This window comes from Anser cygnoides, chromosome 18 (assembly GCF_040182565.1).
Source record: "Anser cygnoides isolate HZ-2024a breed goose chromosome 18, Taihu_goose_T2T_genome, whole genome shotgun sequence".
In the NCBI taxonomy this organism is placed as follows: domain Eukaryota; kingdom Metazoa; phylum Chordata; class Aves; order Anseriformes; family Anatidae; genus Anser; species Anser cygnoides.
Window position 1 is genome coordinate 8,273,840 of NC_089890.1, and position 19,850 is coordinate 8,293,689.

Sequence of the window (19,850 nt, forward strand, 5' to 3'; positions counted from 1 at the left end):
AAATGAGAACTTCAGCAAGAAAAAGAATGTTATTTGTCAATATTAGAATAATATTTAATAGTGAAAACCTAGCTTGTGAGTACAAGGGACCATCTGATCACTGTTGAGAATCTCCAAGGATATAAAGTATAAATAGCTGATGACTTCACAGGGAAGCTGCGCCGCACTCTGAGCTGAATAAAACTGAAGCAGCTGCATTAGGTTGATCCTTCGGAGATTAGCATGAATGAGTTCTGCCTCCCCAAGGTGATGCGGCGCAAACACGAGTGGGCAGCACGTCCCTTTGCGCTCCTTGCTGGCAGTGGGGACAGCAGAATCGGAGGTCTGTAGAGGCTTAGCTGCCCTCTCACCTCTGCAGACCACCCAACCCCGTCCCTTCTGCAGTGAGGACAGGGCTGGAGCGTTTTGGCAGCGGGCACGGAAAGCTTGCACTGTGCCTTGCATGGCTGTTCTGCGATTAGTGAAGGATTTCAGGCTTGAGCTGTCAATCCAGCACCTTTGCATGCACACAGCGCTAATAACGCAGCCTGCTGGACAATTGTTCGGTTTGTAGTACAATCCCCCATTTATTGAGGCTGTTTCCTAGAATTAACTCATTCTCTTGCTTCTAATGCAGGCAAGTTATTCGTATTTGCCTAGATAATTTGACTGTTTGTTCAGTTTCTCTCTCCAGCCATGTTTTCCCTGGAGGGCACATCTCAGGCTTTCCCTTTGTTATTTCGTGAAGGCTTTTGTCCTGAAAACAGTTTTTTTTTAACGGTCAGTGTCTGTCGCTGCTGTTACGGCACCAGAAGGATTGGTAACTAGAATTCAGTAGAAACTGCTCTGTTATTATTTTGAGCGTTTTAATTGTGATGCAAATAGCCTCTTGCTGGTGTTTCACAATACTAGGTCAAAATGATCTTGTCAGAAGTCTGACTGGAAACCTTACCCCTCCCTTCTGTTTCCTGTTGTTGAAGACCTCGGGTTGGAAGGCAGTAAACAGGCTGGTGTCCAAGTGAAACTTCGCAGAAAGTGAGGACAAAATAGATTGCTGATGGTCTGCTGGGACCAGGTCCTTGATGGGAACGTGTAACCTGCAGACGTTTCTCCTAGGGGCAGGGAGAAACCACCTTACGAGGTTTCCTGGTGGGAAATAACGTACTGTGAATTTAGAATTGGTAAAAGCGATGTCTTCCTCTCCGTGATCGATTTGTTTGAATAAAACCCATCTCTGTCCCGTTTTCTGCATCAGGTTGGCAAGGTGGAATTGTTGGTTTATGCAACAAAACTTGTTGATGGCTAAATTGGGCTGGATGCATTGTCTGATCCCACAGGGTCTTTGTAGGTAGCTCCAAGTGCTGTGCTCATCGCCTGCCCTGCTGAGCCTGGAGCTAGTGCCAGGAGCAGTCAGCGGAGGAGCTGACGGGAGACATGCGCATATATCTGCATTGCTGGTTAGGTCCCAGGGCTCTCCCAACTTATTCCAGGGACAGAAATCCGCTCCTATGCTCTATTCCTGCCCCAAGTGCATCAGGATGTGACCATGGTGGCTGACGGTGTGAATGGACCAGACTGTATTGACTGTGCTGGTGTGGTTTGTTCTGTTTTGTTTCATTGTTTGGTTTTGTGTGTTGTTCTCCATGGTAAGAAAAAACCCAACTTGACTGTGTGTCAGTTAACCGCTGTCACTCATCACTTCTGGATTTGGTCGGGTTTTGTTATAAGTATCCCAGCCAGTCCTCCCGTAAAAAGGTTCCACAACACCTTCCTTTTCAGGGCCTTAAAACATTTGGCAGGTGTTATCCCTTACAAGCTGCTCTGGAGGCAGGTAAGGGAGGTGAAAGAAAGAAATAATTTATCCAAGGTCGTACAGCAAAGTCGGGCCCAGATACCTTTCCGAGATTGATGTCTCCCAGCCCTGTGTGCAATACCAAAGTTATGTCTCTGCACAGTACTGAGATGCAGCAAGTGCAAAAGGAAAACTCGATCTCCAGTAAGCCTCTGTTGGGACTGGGGAATTGTTTTGTTTGCTAGACTGGCACCATACCAGTGTTGCTTGTGGTATTCATCTTCAAGTGTCAAACCTTTCCCAGCCATTTTTGCTTATCTTTATGAAAACCAGACTCTTAAAGCTAAGAGTTAAACATATCTTACCTTCATCAAACCCTCAACGGAAAAAGTCTTGCTCTTTTTCCCTGTCCCTTCCCATGCACCAGATCTGCTTCTTCTCATAACATTAAGTGCTGTTCATATATATGTGCCATACAAGCACGGTCATGTGCAAGTATGGCTTTTGGTGCTAATTAATATTAGTCCTGTCCCTCAAGAACTCTTCTTGAAAAGCAACACCCAGCACTGGATCCAGTCCAGTGACAAATGTGAGGCTCTTTGTGCGGAGACAGCTGTATTTAGGCTGGAGCTTTGTTATAAAAGTGTCTCTATTGTAATTGTTTTGCACAGTGGCAGTGTCAAAGCAGCTGCAGCAGTAGTCGTTGCCTCTTGTATATTTTGCTTCCCTCCTTGCACTGTAGATGTTAATATACATTTGTGTATTCTTGAACTCATATCCTTAATGTAATCCTAAATATCCATTTGAATGGATATTTCTCCCATTTGAAACACGCTGGTTTTTTTTTCTTTTGTTTGTGTCCCCTCCATCTTTCCAGTCAAAAGAACTACAGATAAAGAAGCAGTTTCAGGATACATGCAAGATCCAAACCAGACAGTACAAAGCACTGAGAAACCATCTGCTGGAGACCACGCCAAAGAGTGAACATAAAGCTGTCCTCAAACGGCTCAAGGAGGAGCAGACCCGGAAGCTGGCTATCCTGGCTGAGCAGTATGATCACAGCATTAATGAAATGCTCTCTACACAAGCTGTGAGTCGCCTCCGAGGGACCCACGGTTCCTCAGCCAAAGAGGGATGTTTGCATTTTAACCGATCTGTATCCTGACAGCAGGCTATCTGCTTCCTTGCTACACATGCCATACCCTGCGCAGTCGTTCCTCTGTATTTAAAAAGCTGAATTCAAATACAGAGGAAAGAGGTATTACTGCCATCAGACAGGTTGGAGCTGAAGCTGCTCTTGCAGAGATGCAAAGTGATGCATCCGTGTGGCTAAAGGTCTGCTTTTGCATGAAGTCTGACAGCGTGAATGTCTCTGTTAGAGCATCATTAAATCATGTGCAGCTTGCTGTCATGAGTCGTTTAGGTTTTGATTTGTCGGTGATACCAGCCAAAGCATGTCCCACTGGTGGAAGATGTTCAGTGAGTCATGGAGGAGTGCAGAGGTTTGACTTTAAACCTGAAAAAAAGCGTTAAAAGTGTTTAAGAAGGGTTTACAGAACCTTCACAAGAATGACCACCTGAGCAACTCTTTGAGTCCTTGCTACAACTGAATGTGCAGTTTTCTTTGCACTTCTTGCATATTGCATCCTGCTTATCACTCTGCACAAATTTGACCCTGTGAGGCGGGGTAGCTGGCCTAATTTATGTATCAGAAGTGAAAAGTTCAGTATTGTATTGCTTTTAGGTTTGTGTCATTTTATTCTTTTGCCCTAAGTCATGAATTGACAGGGATATGAACTTAAGTCTCCTGCTCACAGGAAATTGGTTAATCCAGTTGAACAGAGCAGGAGACCTTTTCTTTGCCTCTAGCAAAAAGGACAGCTGTGGATATTAGCACCTCCAGCAGTCTGCTCTCTGCAGCATGGATCGTGGTTCCTGAGGCGCCACTGCTCATCAGCGTCACTTGCATCAGCACTGTGGGCTCACAGTCACCAGTCTTTGTCACTATAGGTTCTCTGTTCAGTTAAACTAAGTACAATAAAGACCAATTGTATTGCTAAGAAAACAAAGTCCCATCCCATTCTCTCCCTCTCCCCGCAGTCCTCCCTGAGAGTGTCATGAGTGGTTACCCCATAGTGAAACATCTCTATTGTCTGCCTTTCCCAGCTGCGTTTGGATGAAGCACAGGAAGCAGAGTGCCAGGTTTTGAAGATGCAGCTGCAGCAAGAATTGGAGCTGCTGAATGCATATCAGAGTAAAATCAAGATGCAGGCAGAAGCCCAGCATGATCGGGAGCTGCGTGATCTTGAACAGAGGGTATCCCTCCGTCGGGCCCTCCTTGAGCAGAAGGTAAAACGGGCATGCGAGCATCATTAGCACACTCCATATTTCAGATCTTAAATTGCACTGTACCTACCAATATAGAGAGAAATTGCTTTTACCTTGCTGTATACAGTAACATAGATCATTTGGATATTCGCCTTTCTGGGATGGTAGCTCAGTGACACGCAGGCTAAACTTTGCCAGCTCAGCCATCCTATGTAAGCAGCTTCTGGCTGGGATAGAACTGCTTGAAGCATGCCAGAGCCGGAGGCAGTCACGCCTCTCTGCACAGAAAGGAAAGCAAACTCTTCATTCTGTCTCTGAGCTGCAAATTAATGTCCCCAATTCATAAGAGAACAGATATAACAACCTAACGCGAAGTTTTTTGGTTTTGCCTTGAAGTTTGCATGGTACAAGCAATTTAGGGGGGCAAAAAGGTGGCAGGGGGACGGGTTAAAATGTATTAGATGGACTTGGGATTTGAGACTCTGTGTTTTATGGTAATATGTTTGTTTATTTTGCTGTAGCTCTGCTCCATTTGTCAGTGTGTGGAGACCCAGCTGCAGTTCCTTATGAAATGACACTTGTTACAGAAATACTGCTGTCAGCAGTGTTGCCCTTAGCAAGCTGCAGTAGCCAGAGCCACAAGCATGGGCAAACTGCTGCTCCCTAGGTTTCAACTTGAATTGGCTGTTATATGTGTTAAGGGAGTCCTTGTTGAAGCATGATTTTCTGTGCAGTGCCAGAAACATGGTGTTTATAGAAATGTGTGCGAGGGGCCTATGCAAACCAGAAGGGTAGTTAGTGCACCAGTCAGTGAAAGGAAATGCACAGCCTTCCTCCTGCAGTTTTTTTCCGTTTTTGATTTGCTCTGTGGGTGCCAGCTGTCACCATTCACACAGCAGTTCCAAACTTTGCTGCTGCTCGGCGATTATTAAATTACAGCAATTACTCTGTGGCCTCGAGGTTCTTCACACTTCTCCCAGAGGCTAACAGATGGATGCTTGGCTGGTAGAGGGCCCTCGTTGGAATAAAACTGCTCCACCTCATGGCCAGCAGAGGAAGCGTCTCCAAGAGCACAGCATGGGCCTGCTGTGCTTTGGTCTCCTGCAAGTAGTTGAATCTCTGGAAGTAACTGAATTTGTGAAAGCAGAGTTCCCGTGTGGCACCCACGCGTGGAATAGCTGTCTTTAAATTCCATCGCTAGTCCTTCTGCTCCCATCCAGCTCCTGTCACAGCCCTGCACTTAAGTGTGTAACCAGGCTGGGTGTGCATTGCCCTCTGGCGGTGTGACCTGACAGGAGCTCTGGGAAGAAGTGTGACATAGCAAGCCTGCTGCTGGTCATCGCTCTTTGTGTGGGGGATCAGCAGATATTGCACTGCGCATAATGTTACGCCAAAAGCTGAACGGAGGCCAGTGACTTATGGAAAGGCACAGCAACCAATACTAATGTTGTACAAGCCTTTCAGTGTGGATGAGGATCAAAGTCTGTGCATAGAAGGCCCATGCAAATCATTTGGCATTGGTAATGGGGATAGGAAGCTTAGTAATGTTATAGTATAGAGGAGAAAAGGAAACAATAGCAATAAGTTCTAAGATAATTTTTCCTTTTTTATGTGCCCTGTATGTCCCTGTGTGACTACTACCTTAAAATAGCAAAAAAAAATAAAAAAAAATAAAAAATAAAATAAAATAAGATGGTCCATCAACTTCCATAGGAGGGAGCCTTTATTTAGCAATATATGCAATGACAATGCATTGCTGTACGCGAAGCTGTGGACCGATGGTGAGACCTTCTTGCTGGGATTGCAATTACTTACTGGCAGCTCAAGGAAAAACACCTGGGTGCAAAGGTAGACGCACCCTCCTTTTGCAGGAATATTCCTTACACTGAGGGGTGGTCTGACTTTGTAGGAGTTGTGAGTGTTCTGGTGTGGGTTGCTCAGCAGTGTCACCTGGGATTTGTGTGCATGTGCTAACTGAGGCTGTCTGGCAGCCAGGGAGAGGGCAGGTATGTGCACAAGTCGAATGTCTGAATTCACGTGCACAATTACATACCTAGCCTGTGGCAAAGTCAGTCCCTGATGTTCAACAGTAAACCAGCTTCCAGAAGTTGGCATGTGCATAGGGTTCTGCTTCCTTCTCAGCGCAGTGCTCTCTGGTTTTGGTGGTGCCCATCACCACAGTAACTCAACAGAGCGTAAATGTCTGACTCAGGCTAAGGGGAAGGTAGCCAGCCCCATCCATGCGCAGTCTGTAAGCGCCAGTGACTGAGGTGTGATGTTGTTTGTATTGCACCAGGAACAAGCGTGGCCCAAGAGTGTCTTTAAAAGACTTTAGATTTACTCATTTCCTTCACATGTGCCTCAAACACCTCATCTTCAGTCCTGCGGTCGTTTCTAAGTGATGTCATTTTAATGCGGTGCGTTGGGCACGCAAAGTTTGATTGCACGAAGTCCTGTGTGTTTTTTTTTTTTTCGCTGTCACAAAAAATGTGCAGCTAGACATGCCAAGGATGCTGTAGTTCTGAAAAAAAGGGGATTCTGTTTAGATAGTGGCACTGGAAGAAATAAGTGCAGCATTTTGAAGAGCTATCATCAGAGAAGGCGCCTTCTTCCTCTTGCCATTTGCAAGCCAGCTGACCGCTGCACGGCTCTCAGCAAGAGTAAGGAAGGCTGCTCCGTGGAGTCAGTGTCACTCACCTCGCACTAAGAAACAGGCAAGTGGATAAGGCTGTTTCTGAGAGCCCAGAATGGCTCAGGAGATGACTCACATGGGAGCAGATTGTTTCCTAAATTCCAGATGAAGTCACTTTGAGTATTCCCTGACTAAGGCAAGAGAATGCTTACAGTGCTCTGCCTGGTACCTTCAGCACAGACCAAGATAACTCCTCTTGACCACATTGCTGCTGATGCTAGTGAGCTCTGCTTAAAAGCCTTGGCTACTGCTTTTTGGCCTTTTGGCCTTTTGGCTTTTACCCTTTTGGCCTTTTTCACTGAGGCCAAAAGTAGCTTTTTCAGTGCTGCCAAGAAGATTCTTTGGTTCTCCACCTGACCGCAAAGATTTCAATGGGAAAGGCTTTCATCCCTCTCTGATCGGTGTCAGGAGGCCGTAGCCCCATGTTATCTGCGCTGAAGAGAGCTGATCCCAGCGCCCCTACCAAAGTACAACTGGAAACTGGTTTGGAACAGTGTTACAGGGAAGACATTGGAGTTGCCAGCTTGCATGTCATCTAGCTAATAATCTGCCACATGGTGCAAACATCACTGCCTACTTTCTTGAGTTGCACACACTGGAGGAAGTATCAGGGTAACACAACCAATTTAGGAAATGGATAGATAAGAGGTGATAAACATGAGCTAAGAAAAGCTGGCTGATGAACATTGGAGAGGAAATTGAATGTGGGCTAGTACACTGAATCCTGGAGAAAAGAGCAGCTGTCATCATCGGATTCAGCTATGAACAGTGGAGGTCACATTAAGCTGTGTTGGCAGGTATTTGGCTGTATAGATACTGTGCTTGGCTCTGTCTAAAGGTGCTTTTCCAGTAGGTTACTATGGCAGCTGTAGGCTTTGCTGCATCTTAAAAGATTTATCGGTGTCGAATTGTTAGTATCATTGCAGACTTGGGATTCACATCCCTGAAAGGCTCTGTATTCATGAGGGAGCAGGCACCAAGACCCTCCAGCTAGTACTTGCTGAGCTTTGCCATGCACGGGACTGAGGCTTATCCTTTTGCATTCAGAACAGACTGTGTGCTGGGGACATCGGAGCTAGATCCAGTCTCCTGTAGAAGTACGGGGAGAAGGTTTTGCATTAGTTTGCTGTTTCAGGTCCTTCAGAGACTTGAGGCCGTGCCCGTGAAGGAGCCCTGCTGCTACAGACTCTCTCTTCTTTTTTTCTTCCCAGATTGAGGAGGAGATGCTGGCATTACAGAATGAGCGTACCGAACGGATACGAAGCCTGCTGGAGCGTCAAGCTCGCGAGATCGAAGCCTTTGACTCAGAAAGCATGAGGCTAGGTTTTAGTAATATGGTTCTTTCTAATCTCTCCCCCGAGGCGTTCAGCCACAGCTACCCGGGAGCTTCTGGCTGGTCCCACAATCCTACTGGGGGTGCAGGACCTCACTGGGGTCATCCCATGGGTGGCCCACCGCAAGCTTGGGGCCATCCAATGCAAGGTGGACCCCAGCCATGGGGTCACCCCTCGGGGCCCATGCAAGGGGTACCTCGAGGTAGTGCTATAGGGGTCCGCAACAGCCCCCAGGCTCTGAGGCGGACAGCTTCTGGGGGACGGACGGAACAGGGCATGAGCAGGAGCACAAGTGTTACTTCACAAATATCCAATGGTTCACACATGTCTTATACATAACTTAAACAATAACTGAGGGTGGCAATTCCACTGGAGCTGTCTGCCAACAGAAACTGCCTACAGACACCAGCCCAGCAGCCTCCTCAGTGCGGTGCTGACGTGTGGAAGCTGGGTGCACATGGAATATTGTATTCATTTTGTAAAGCATTACGTTTTGTGTTTACTAACTGGGATGTCATAGTATTTGGCTGCAGGGTTTGGGGGGGTGGTTTTTTGTTGTGTTTTTTGTTGTTTTTTTTTTTTTTTTACTTTTTGGAGGGGTCTTGGGAGGGCGTCTGAGAAATATATGCAATTAGTCAGAAAAGTTGGCTGGTGGTCATCACACTGACAGGACAGAAGGGCCTCAGACTGCCCTCGTCACACCATCCGTAGTAAGTCTGAGGGAGAATGGAGACCTCCTCCCATGTCCATAAATTTCGAACTGCCACCCTGCAAAAACCAGGCAAGCTGCCTTTTAAACCAACATCCAGGGGAGGAACAGCTGGATCTTCTGTTCCGTTTTTATTTGTCATTAAAGTGGAAACATTTCTAGGGTATTGCCTCTTCTAGGCATTTTCAAAGACTTGTAGGTGAGGAAGAAGGGTCAGAAGAGAGGCCAGGAGACACCAGGGCTCAGCAGGGCCCTTCTACCCAAGTGCCCGCTCCGTGTTGTGTAAGAAGTGAAGTTCTCTCAGATGGCACTGGTCAGCTTCCCGAGAACTGTGTAGGTAAACCTGTTTGGAGGGAACAGGCTAGAAATGTTAAAAAAAATATATATATAAAAATAAAAAAATTGTATTCCTGCTTTAGCACTCCCTGACTGTGCTGCTGGTAGCTCAGACGAGGTTGGGCAGAGGAGCGTAAGTAATGCACTTGTACAGCTAATACTGTGACATCTCATTTTAGCTAAGCATCAGAATAATTCTTGGAGCCCAGCGTAGTCCTTTTTGCTCCGTTCAGAAATGTTAGATTTTTCAGCCAATCAGTCTCAAATGCCAGAGGTATTTTGAAGGATGCCATAGTCACAAAATGCCATTGATCGGGTTTTTCATTATTACACTACATCCACCAATTTATTACCTTTTTGGCTTGTTGCAATTTCCTGTTTACATGTAGAGTGTAGCCAACTGTTTAAATGTTTAGTTGCCACAGTGTACCAGGAGGAGCTGAGCCAATGACTCTTCCCAGTTGATGACTAACCCACATCACCACTGTAGATCTTGCTGCATGTGAGGCTCCTTTTTATTATTTTTGTTGCTGCAATACTTTACAACCTTTACAGTCCCTTGAGATGCTGTGATTGTTTGGCAGCATATCACACCACGCAAGAAGGCACTACTTCCAGAGGCTCCTCGGAGCTGCTGTACTACTGAAAGGAAGCAAAGGAGGTTGTGAAATCAATACAGTGATAAAAGGGCAGGGAGTCGAATTAACCGAGGGACTTTGTGGCATAGTGTCATCCCTTAGTGCTGGGAACTGGAGATGCCGCCATGCTCTTGTGTCAGTGCCCGAGCGGTCTGGGTCAGCCAGCGCTGTGGGGTTAGGAGAGGTGCAGGTAGACGGAGTTTGGCTTGAGGCAAAGATTTCTGTCTTGGGGACTGACCAGCCAGGGTTCTTTGTAAATGTTTTTCCTTGCACACTAATCATCTTGAAGAAAACACTAGCTGCTAACTCTAGGATTTGCCTTTAATATGTTTATAGGGCTCAAAAGCAAGGTTTTCCGAATGTGTTTGTCCACGTGACATATTTATAGTGTGAATACTCTAGTGTCTCGCTGCTGTTCGGAACTCTCAACAGGGCGACGTTCTTTCGTTAGCTAAATTAACATCCACTCCCAATCCTTAACACTCTGCCAGTGTCCAGTGAATCCAACTGGGAATTTTAGCATCTTGACGTAGCATATCACTCTAAGGAAATACGGAAACTACCAAAATATGTTTGAGCAGCCCCTTAGTAAAGAGCTTTGTAGTGCTAACAGGTCACGGAAGCTTGGGACGAGGCAGTGGTCCCAAGGCAGTGACTGGTTGCCCCCTGCGGACAGTGGTGACTATGAATTGTCCTGTCCCTTCCTCTGCTTTGTTTTTATGTGGATGTTTTGGGGTCACTCCTTTGCATCGCAATATTGTTAAAATGCAGTGAAACTGATTTAGGAAAGGTACCTGTATTTTCCTGGGTTTGGAAAAGAAAGACAAAAGAAATGAATCGAAAGGCCAAAACCCCCCAAACTGTATTGGCATTTACCATGTGAGTGTGGAGTGTGTGTCCAGAGCATGGTGCTAACACGAGGTTTTGAAGTTCAGCTCCTCTATCGCGAGCAGCAGCAGCGACAGTGGGGACAGGCTGTACCCGCGAGTTCAGCGGGTTCATTCTTTTGCTTCTGTTATGGTTTGAATTTGGTCAAAGTCTCTGGCTTAAATTGAGCTACTTCAACAGAATTCTCTCAACCCATCTCTTTGTGTAATGTCAAGCATGACTGAATGCTGAATCCAAATGATGGCTATCCCATATTGGCTTTTTTTGTATTCAAAAAGAATTGTGTAGTAACCATTTTTACATGTATATCATGTGCAGACCTGGACTATTCCAACAAGTTAATATTTTAATTAAAATAGTTTGCAAAAACTGATTCAGATCAACTGGTCTAAGTGTGTGTGTCCCTGTGTGTGCCTGGGGGAAGGAGAGCTGTCCTAAACAAGCCTGATCTCGAGAGGAAACACCCCATTACACAGGTGTAGCCCGAGGGACGCAGTCAGGTTGTGCATTGGAGGTGTATGAGGAGGTCGTTGGTGTTGGGAATTTGATTGCATCTCGGATGTATTTCTGAGATACCTGAACAACTCTAAATTACGCTAGAGCGACGCAAACGCTTTCTGAATCAGTTTGCAAACTCTGTTTTTAAAAGCAAGACCAATTGCTCCCTATTGTACTTGTTGCAGTCATGCCCTAACCTTGGCTTTTAAAATACTGTAATCTCTAAATTGTAGAAACTGCTCCAGTACCTCAGCAAAGATGTTTTTACATCTTTTATGCTTGTATTTAACACTGGGGAAACTCTGCTGTGTGGACTACTTTGCAAATTTTATTGCAGTATTCTCAAATCACCAGCTTGACACCTAAAATCTGTTTTTCTGTGGTTATTTTCTTTTCCCCTGTGCAAAGACCTGAAGTTCTGATGTAGTTTAGCTCAGAGATGGAAAAAACAGTGGAGCCAGCATTTTCACCTCGTTATCTGATTTCAATTTCTTTTGATTTTATTTAAGTAAAATCAGTGAAAGGGACCACATTTTTCTTGTTCTCCATGGTCGCAGGGAGTCAGCAGCCACGTCTCCCATCCATGTTGAGCGTTTCGTGCTTTCTTCCTGGGATGCAGTGCTGAAATGGAGGCCGGCTCTATTTCACCTGCATTCGCTCCGAACCTGTGAGCTTCAAAGGGGTTGAAGAAATCAATGTGGTACGATACCAAGCTTCCCACAGAAAATTCCCTGCAGCCATTCCTCGCCTGGCTTGGGGACAGGCTGGCGTTGCTCTGCATCCCGTTCGGCCCTCACGCTTCAGAAGAAATGTGCACTGCACGTGAGCTGTAACCTGCACAGAGTGCACCGTGGTAGATCCTGGAATAATGCTGTTTATTAACCCCCCAGGGAAAAGGGCCCGTTGCACTTCCAGCTGCCCTGCCCCGCTCACCCTGTCCGTGTGCCATTTCTTGAGGCAATAAATCGTATTGTACCACTGTCTACCATTACTCTGTTGAATACGCACATCTCTCTGGATATATATATGGTCTCTCGTGTATATATTTATATACTCTGTGGAAGTGTGTGTGGGTATGCATGCACACACGAGTCATGCTGTGCATTTCTGTCAGGGCACTTCAGTTCTGCTGTTCTTTAGCACTCCCTCCGTTCGTGAGCTAGCTCAGCCCGTGCAGCGGGGCTCTCTTAGGACAAGGGCACGTACATCTGAACAAACCGTGCTGGGGCTGAACGCCGTCAACAGCCCTTGCTTAAACGCTGCCCTGTTAATTGTAGCTTTCTTTTTCTGGGGAGCAGGAGGGTAGGGTAGCTGCTGGCGGTGTGCTATAAAGCAGAGACGAGAGCTCCCAGAGGGTACCAGAAAGTCAGAAGACTGCAGAGAAGAAAACAAGATGGCATAGCGGTAGGAAAGCGGTTCAGGCAATGCACCGAGCTGCTGGAGGGGCGCTGAGTGGGCAGGTGAGGTGCTCAGCAGGCTGAGCTCAGAGTCCCCAGCTGTGCCTCGCCACGGAAGATCACGAGCCCAGCGTGGTCCTGGCACGCCGCGCAGGCACCAACTTTTGGCATTCCCCGGTTTAAGCTGCCACTGACTCCGAACACGATGTCTGCCTTTGTTCGTGGCTAATAGCTAGAGCAGGTTATGTGGAGGATGAAAAGAGAAGTTAAATGGGAAAATTTCTTACATATATGTGTGTGTGTATACACGTACGTATATACATACGCTTCTGGTGCGTTCTTTATTCCGCTAGGCACGTGTGCTTTGTTACTCAAGTCCTGCGAACAGAGGACAGCCTTGTTCTTCCCCTGGGTGCCTGCTGTGGGTTTCTGGTGAATCTGGCTGCGGTCTTGTCTCGTAGCAGAGGGGCGAGAGCCATGCTGGCCAAATGGCTGCCCTCAAACACGAGCTCCTCAAGCTGTGAAGACCCTTTCTTCTAACCTCCTCCTTTGTCCTCTAAAGACCCCAGCATCTTAGTGAGACAGTTGGCACGTTGGGGGGTAAAAATGGTTCTTTTGTGCGTCAGGTCGTTCATCCAGCCTCGATCTTTACGCCATGGGGCAGAGCAGCCCTGAAGCCCGGCCAGCTCAGCAGCATGCCAAACGCGGGCTCTCTTCTTCGTGCTACCAGAGAATTCGGAGTCATTTTTCTTTCCCCCCCTTTCGAAAGGTCTCCTGCAAGCTTTTTAGGAGAGGCTTGGGTTTGGTTGTGGCATCCAGGAGCTGAGCTCCTGCCCCTGGGACCGTCCTGTGCCAGGGGCGAGGAGCGTTGGGTGCCCGGGCAGGGATGCTGCTGCGTGTCCCTCTGCTGTGGTTGTTTCAGTTTGCACTTTTAAGAGTCTGTTGAGAAATGTACCTGAGGCACTTCAGAGGGTTGTGGGTAGCTGTTTATAGCCAAAAGAAAAGAAAAAAAAAAAGCTGATAGATCTGGTGGTTGTAGTAAACATCACCCCACCGGGGAAAGATGGCAGCAGATAACCCCGATTCCTGTTGTGCAACGCAGCTCAGCCAGCTGCGCCTGTGCCGTCGCCTCGCCGCATCCCTCCCCTGCCCGGCCCCGCTCTGCTGGGGAAGGAAAGGCCTTTGTCAGCGAGAGAGAGGGACTTAGTGAATGAGATCTGCCGGCAAACAAGCACCTTAACCACTGAGCCGTGGGTCTCTGAATACTTGCACTTCACCCGCAGGCTCCTCGGGGGGTGGAGGAAGGCAGTTTGGCACAGCACCGTTTGCTTTGCACCTACCTGGTGGCCTCGAAACATCCCGAAGCCATGTCCTAGAACAACCCGGCGCCGGTTCCCTCTCCGCTTGCTTTCTCCCGAGTGCACACACCGAGTCCGGACACCCGGGGTAACCCGGCCAGGAGCGGCGGGCGCTGCCACCGCTGACGTGAACGAAGCCGGGGTGCCCGCCACCCCGCCTCACCCCTCTGCTCCCCTGCTCCCCACCCCTGAGTACGGGTACCTCAGAACATGCACAGTTTGAATTTTTCACTGACAATTAGTTTAATTATTGTGAGTGAAAACAATTGTAATTATCTGTAAATATGTAGTTAACAAATTGACCTAGTTTCTGTATTTTTTAAGTTTTTGTACTAAAATTTATAGATACAGTATGTGCCAGCTAGCAGAAAGCTACTGTAATTGCCAGTCGTAGTTCAGCATGCGTCTAATCCCTGAGACTTGTCGAAGTGACACTGTAAGGATTTGTGCTTAAATATTGCGAGCTGGGGGGGGCGGGAGCTGCGGCCGCAGCCGCCGAGCGGGCCGAAGGACTTCTTCCGAAGCTCAGCCGCGCCTGGCAGCTTCACGAGGTCAGTGGGGTTCCCTGCTCTTACTGCTCGTCTCCTCCTTCCCCTCCGTGTTCTGTGCAGGTGCTGTAATGTAGGCAGTCCGAGGGACGGCAGCGGTGGCTTGGAGCTTTTTCTGGGGCTGAACTCCATGGGAACCGAGTTCAGTTTCTTTGCTGCGGTTTTAATATCGTCTTCTTAACTATATTTTTCAGCCTCTGTAGAAATGATACGTTTTTTTTCCCCCCCTTCTAAACGCTGTTGTCTTAAGCCCGAGCTCATCTAAACTGGAGAAAAAAAAAAAAAAGAAAAAAAAAAAAAGAATTTCGCTTAAGATCATTGCCTGCTTTTAGCGCCAGGATCGCGCATTTCTATGGCAACTCTGAGCTCGGCAGAGCTCAGGCACCAGCGCAGTTGTCGAGGAGCTGAAGGACGCGGCTGCTGCTTCTGCATGGCTCGGCCGCAGCCGCGATGGGCGAGCGTCTCGGCGAGACACGGGCGCCCGCGCGGGGGCTCGCGGCCGCCGGCGTCCCTCGGCGGCACGCGGTCGTCGAGCCCTGGTCGTCCCCAAAGACCTGTCGCCAAGTGAGGGGTGGGTTCCCCCCGCCGCGCTGCCGCAGGGTGCCGCCGCGACCCGTCCCGCCTCCGCTCCTCGCCTCGTGGCAGAGGCAAGTCTGCAAGTGGAGGCTGGCTTTGCCGCGTGTCCTGGGAAGCTACGAGCAGAGGAGGGCGGAGCGCGGGCGAGGCCGTGCTCTCGAGGGCTGGTTTTCCAGTCGCCCCCATCGGTCCTTGGGGACGGGAGCTTTTTAAGGACTCGAGCGGCATCAGAGAAGGAGAAGGCATCCTCGCGCGTACGGGTTTGGCTTCTGGCAAGCAAACCACCTGCTTCCTTTCTTCGGCTTTCCTTTCCTCCTAACCCCTCGCAGCTCTTCCCCTTGCTTGCTTGGAACAGGAACATTTTTACCTGCCTAGGGACAGCTAACCGTGGGGGCAGACCCGATGTAAATACTTAACCGTTACAAAGTGAAGTGTGTGTAACATAAAAGGCTACAGCCATTTTGGTGACTTGTGAATGCTTGAGAAGGTCGTGTTAACGCGTGGGTTGCTCGGTCCTGCTTGTGGTGCCACCGACACCATCGAGCCATCGACACCGCGAGGCGAACAGTTCGGGCGAGGATGGACTACCTTGCGTAAGTTAGCCGTGAGACCCCCTTGGTTTAGTGTACGAGAGGGTAGCGTAACGTGTGTAATAAGGGTAGGAGAAGCTGTGTGAGGTGTGTATAGTGTATATTTTTTAAAAAAAATAGCTTGCTTGTATTGTGAAGATTTTAAAGACAAACTTGAGAATTCTAGCCTAACTATTAACACAAGTTTAACATCAGTTACCCCACTGGGTTCAGAGCCTCTTGAATGTATATTCCTTTTTGTAACCTAAATGACCTATTCTTCTACCAGTCAGCCAGACATCCTATTTATATTTTTAATTTTATATATTACTTTCCATTTGTTTTCATTATTTCCAGCATGTTCCTGGTTTTGGTTTTTGTTTGTTTGGGGTTTTGTTTTGTTTCTTTTTGCACAAGCATTGTGTGAAGTCAACGAAATGTTAACTCGAACCTGGTATTTTCCAACCTGTTTCCCCACCCCTTCCTCTCCTCCACCCCTGTTTTTTTTTTTCCTCCACCATCCGTTTGGGTTTTTCTGGGATGGGATGCAGCGGGTGGGAGGAGGGGATGGCTATTTTCCATTTGCAGCTTCTGTGCAAATGCCAGGTCTTTTGCCGGTCAACTAAAAACGCTTCACTTGCTGGTTGCTTTAAAGAAAAAAATAAAAAAAAAATAAAACAAAAATGTAACCTTATCAGTGGAAGTAGACCATGGCGGGAGGAGGGGAAGTGCACACCTGTAGCGACACCAGTCTAGCTTTGGCTGCGAAACAAAAGCAAACCCTTTCTGGCGAGGCCTCAAGGCTGCTTCCAGCCCCTCGGGCATCCCGTGCCCCGCGGGGGCCAAGGTTTTGCCGGGCTGGGACGGGGCCGGCGGAGCGATGTGCCCTGGGCTTGCTCCTACCCCCCCGGTGCCTGCGCGTTGGAGTGCACGGAGCGCAGAGCTGCCTGCTGACGGCAGCGAGGCCGTGGCTGCTTTCCCCATCCTCCTCCCCCTCCTCTTCTTCCTCCTCTCCCCCATCAGGACGTCCAGCTCCCCACCAAGAGCTCGCCCAGCGCCGCGGGGTTTCATCCAGGTACAGCAACGCGGCTTCGGCAAAGCCAGGCTGCCGCGGGGGCCTGGGAAAGGCACCCGCCGTCGTGGTTCTGTGCTGCAGAGCATCAGGTAGAAAAACACACACATATCTGCTGTTTTACTATGAACACTGGTCTGAGGGTCCCAGGCCCAGCGCCGGCGGTGGTGGGCCGCGAAGGATTTAATAGGGGAATTGAACGCCTTCCTGCTTCCGTGTCTGGTAGCACCAGCTGGTATGAGTGAATCTACAGGTGTGCGTTTTCCTTCTGGTAGAAAATGCCACGAGCACTAACTGGTAAGGCTTAATGTACAGTATATTGTCAGTATTCTGGTATTCTTCTGGTTCAACATACATTATAGCTCATATATAACCTGTATTAATTGTATAGATTGTGCATTTAAAGCTGTTACCAAGTTGTCAGAAAATAAGAGAAGAGAAAAAAAAAAAAAAATAAGGTCATATGTAATATTTTGTTTGTAAGTATCCTTTGTATCATAGCAAAGGAAATGTTAAAAAAAAAAAAAAAATCAACTGTAATAAAGTAATTTTAGTACACGGAGTGTCTGCCTGCGTTCCTGAGCCGGTGATGGGGTGGTGGGGGGGGGGCTACCTGGTGTAGGACCGCTGCCAGGTGAAGGCGGGGGGCTCGGGGAGGGGACCCCCCCATCGACGGGGCTGCGGCACCCCGGTCCTCCGCTCCTCCGCCCGCAGGAACTCGCCGATGGCCCTGAAGTACTCCAGCACGGCCTCGTGGCCCCAGCATCGCCCTGGGCCGCGCTGGGGGAAGCCGCAGTGGCCCCCGCGCGGGGTGAGCAGCAGGAAGAAGTAGGGGCTGCTGCGGAACAGCTCCACGGGCAGCGTGCGGGCAGGGGGCCCGCGGACGGGGTCGTCGGCGCTGCAGACGCACAGCACGGGCACGGCCACCTCGTCGGCGTCGCGCAGGGGCTCGTTGCGCTCCCAGTAGGCTTCCCAGCTGGCGGGGCGGCTCTCGGTCCCGCAGAAGAGGGCTTCCTCCAGCTCCCGCAGCGAGCGGCTGCCCAGCAGCTTGGCCACGTCCACCGCCTCGGCCAGGGCGCCCGCGTACCTGCGGGGACGGCGCGGGCTGGGCTGGGTGGGGGGCGCTGGGGACGGTGCCGTGGATGGGGTCGTGCGCCCCGGCGGCCCTAACGCAGGGTTGGGGGTTCCCCTCCCCGTGTGCTGCTGTGGGGTGGGGGTGTCCCTGCAGCATCCCAGGAGCCATGGCGACGGGAGGCAGCCGGCACCGTTGCCGTGACAGCGCCGGTTGCAAGGGGTAGGGGGAGATGGGGGGGGGCCCAGACTCCCCCCCCGCTGCCCCCAGGCCAGCCCTAGGGTCCCCGTTTCAAACCCCCAAATCCGCAGCCCGCATTATACACAGCCTCACGGCACCCACCCAGGCTCGGCAGAGGCTTAGGGCTGCCATGTTTTGTTTCATTTCCCATCCCCAATCAGTTTCGGGGTTGATTATTTTTTTTTTTAATTATTATTTGTTTATATTGACCCTCATTCCCTCCCCCTATTAAGCCCCTTTTTCCCCCAAAGCTCTCAGCACCACCCCTGGAGGTGACGCTTGCTCAAGGCCCCCGTCGCCCAGCCCAGCCCATGCTGGCACTCGGGTGACACCGGGTAACAGGGACACGGTTGGGGGGGGGCTGCAGCCACAGCTGGGTGGTCAGGGCCCCCCCACCCAACAGAGGAGCCCCCCAGGGTGCTGGGGACAAGCAGTGCAGCGGCCGGCCCCGCTCAGCACCCCGTGCTCTAGTGCTGGGGGGGGGTGGGGGGGGTGGGGGGGGGAGAGGCTCAATAATACACCCAGCGCTGCTGTGGGGGGCAAGGGGGGGGGATGTTTTCCTACAGGGAGAACCCCAAATGGCTGCCACAACCCCGCAGCGTGTTGCTGATGAGCCCAACCCCGCAGCCGCTGCCAGCTCCCGGGGCTGGTGTTCATTAACCAGCGCGTTTTGCTGCCCTCAGCACCTCCGCTCACACCGGGACTCCCGGCGCAGGGACACCCCCGTCCCCGTCCCCGTCCCCGGTCCCCACTGACCTGCTGAGTCCCCGCTTGAGGTGCAGCAGCAGCGGCCACTCGTAGAGCCGGGGCAGGGGGGCCTCGAACCAGTCCCGGGCGCGGAAGACGGGCGAGAGGCAGGCGGCGGCGGCCAGGCGGCTGGAGGAGCCGCTCTCGCCCAGGTAGGCCAGCAGCAGCCCCGAGCCCGAGCCCTCGCTGACGGCCAGCAGCGGGGCGGCGGGGTGCCGGCAGCACACGTAGGCCACGGCCTCACGCAGGTCCCCGGGGTCCCCGAAGGGCTGGAGCCGGGGGGTGGCCAGGGGGCAGCCGTTGTGTCCCCGCCGGTTGAAGACGACGGGGACGTAGCCGAGCTCCAGCGCCCGGCGGCCCAGCTGCAGGAGCCCCCCCGGCACCTTGCCGGCGGCGTTGGGGATGAGCAGCAGCACCGGGCTGGGGGGGCCCCCGCTGCCCCGCCGCCGGCCCCCGGCCCCCCGCGGCCCCACCAGCCAGTCCAGGGCCACCAGGCCGCCGTCGGGGACCTGCAGGTGCTCCCGGACCACCGCCGGTGCCGGCTGGGGGGGCGGCAGGAGCTGCTGCAGCAGACGGAGACGAGGCCAGCGAGGCCACGGCCAGGGCCCCCCCCTCAACGCCGCCGAGCGCCCCAAGCTCCGCTCCAGGTGCTGGGCCAGCGCCGAGGGCTTACACAGCAGCCGGCAGCACCCCACGCCGTCCTCAGTGAGGATGGGGGTCCCCTCCTCTCCCTCCTCTTCATCCTCCAGGCCTCCGGGCACCTCCGGCCTCCCACACAGAAGGTGCCACGCCAGGTAGCCCAGGCAGGTGACCACGGCGGCCACGGCCACCAAACCCTCAGGGGACAGCATGAGGGCCCCGGCCGGCAGCCCCGGTGCTCGGAGGGTGCGCGGAGAGGCGGCGGGGCCCTGCCGGGAAGGCCCAGCCCCGGGGCTGGGCGAGCAGCGGGGGCCGTGCCGGGGACGGCGTGACCGGCCGCCAGCCGGGGCCAAGGGGACTGGGTGAAACGTGAGCGTGGCGCCGGGCTCCCTGCAGCCCTCGCTATGGTGGGGACGGGATAGGGTCACCCCCGCGTCG

The 19,850-nt window shown here is 51.1% G+C and overlaps 2 protein-coding genes across 3 annotated transcripts in view; one reads left to right on the forward strand and one right to left on the reverse strand.

The window, feature by feature from the left end:
• TAOK1 (TAO kinase 1) overlaps nt 1–14,800 on the forward strand; it is a 70,390-nt gene extending 55,590 nt beyond the window's left edge. For both annotated transcript variants that reach the window (XM_066979615.1, XM_013196532.3), the window contains exons 18-20: nt 2,649–2,861; nt 3,938–4,120; nt 8,003–14,800. In XM_066979615.1, coding sequence (XP_066835716.1) covers nt 2,649–2,861; nt 3,938–4,120; nt 8,003–8,464 — 858 coding nt within the window. In that variant the 3' untranslated portion in view covers nt 8,465–14,800. The remainder of the gene's footprint in view (nt 1–2,648; nt 2,862–3,937; nt 4,121–8,002) is intronic.
• Nucleotides 14,801–15,915: 1,115 nt separating this feature from the next.
• ABHD15 (abhydrolase domain containing 15) lies at nt 15,916–19,759 on the reverse strand. Its single transcript, XM_048067997.2, has 2 exons — nt 18,783–19,759; nt 15,916–17,801 (listed from the first exon to the last, which is right to left on the reverse strand). Exons 1-2 carry the CDS (start codon nt 19,622–19,624, stop codon nt 17,324–17,326), a joined length of 1,320 nt encoding a protein of 439 aa, XP_047923954.2. The 5' UTR covers nt 19,625–19,759; the 3' UTR covers nt 15,916–17,323.
• Nucleotides 19,760–19,850: the final 91 nt, after the last annotated feature.

Bases quoted from the DNA above. Each gene is read 5' to 3' on its own strand.
- ABHD15 (XM_048067997.2), bottom strand. From the start codon at position 19,624: ATGCTGTCCCCTGAGGGTTTGGTGGCCGTGGCCGCCGTGGTCACCTGC. The intron at 17,802-18,782 runs GTCAGTGGGGAC...CCGTCCCCGCAG, and splicing joins CTCAAGCGGGGACTCAGCAG to GTACGCGGGCGCCCTGGCCG.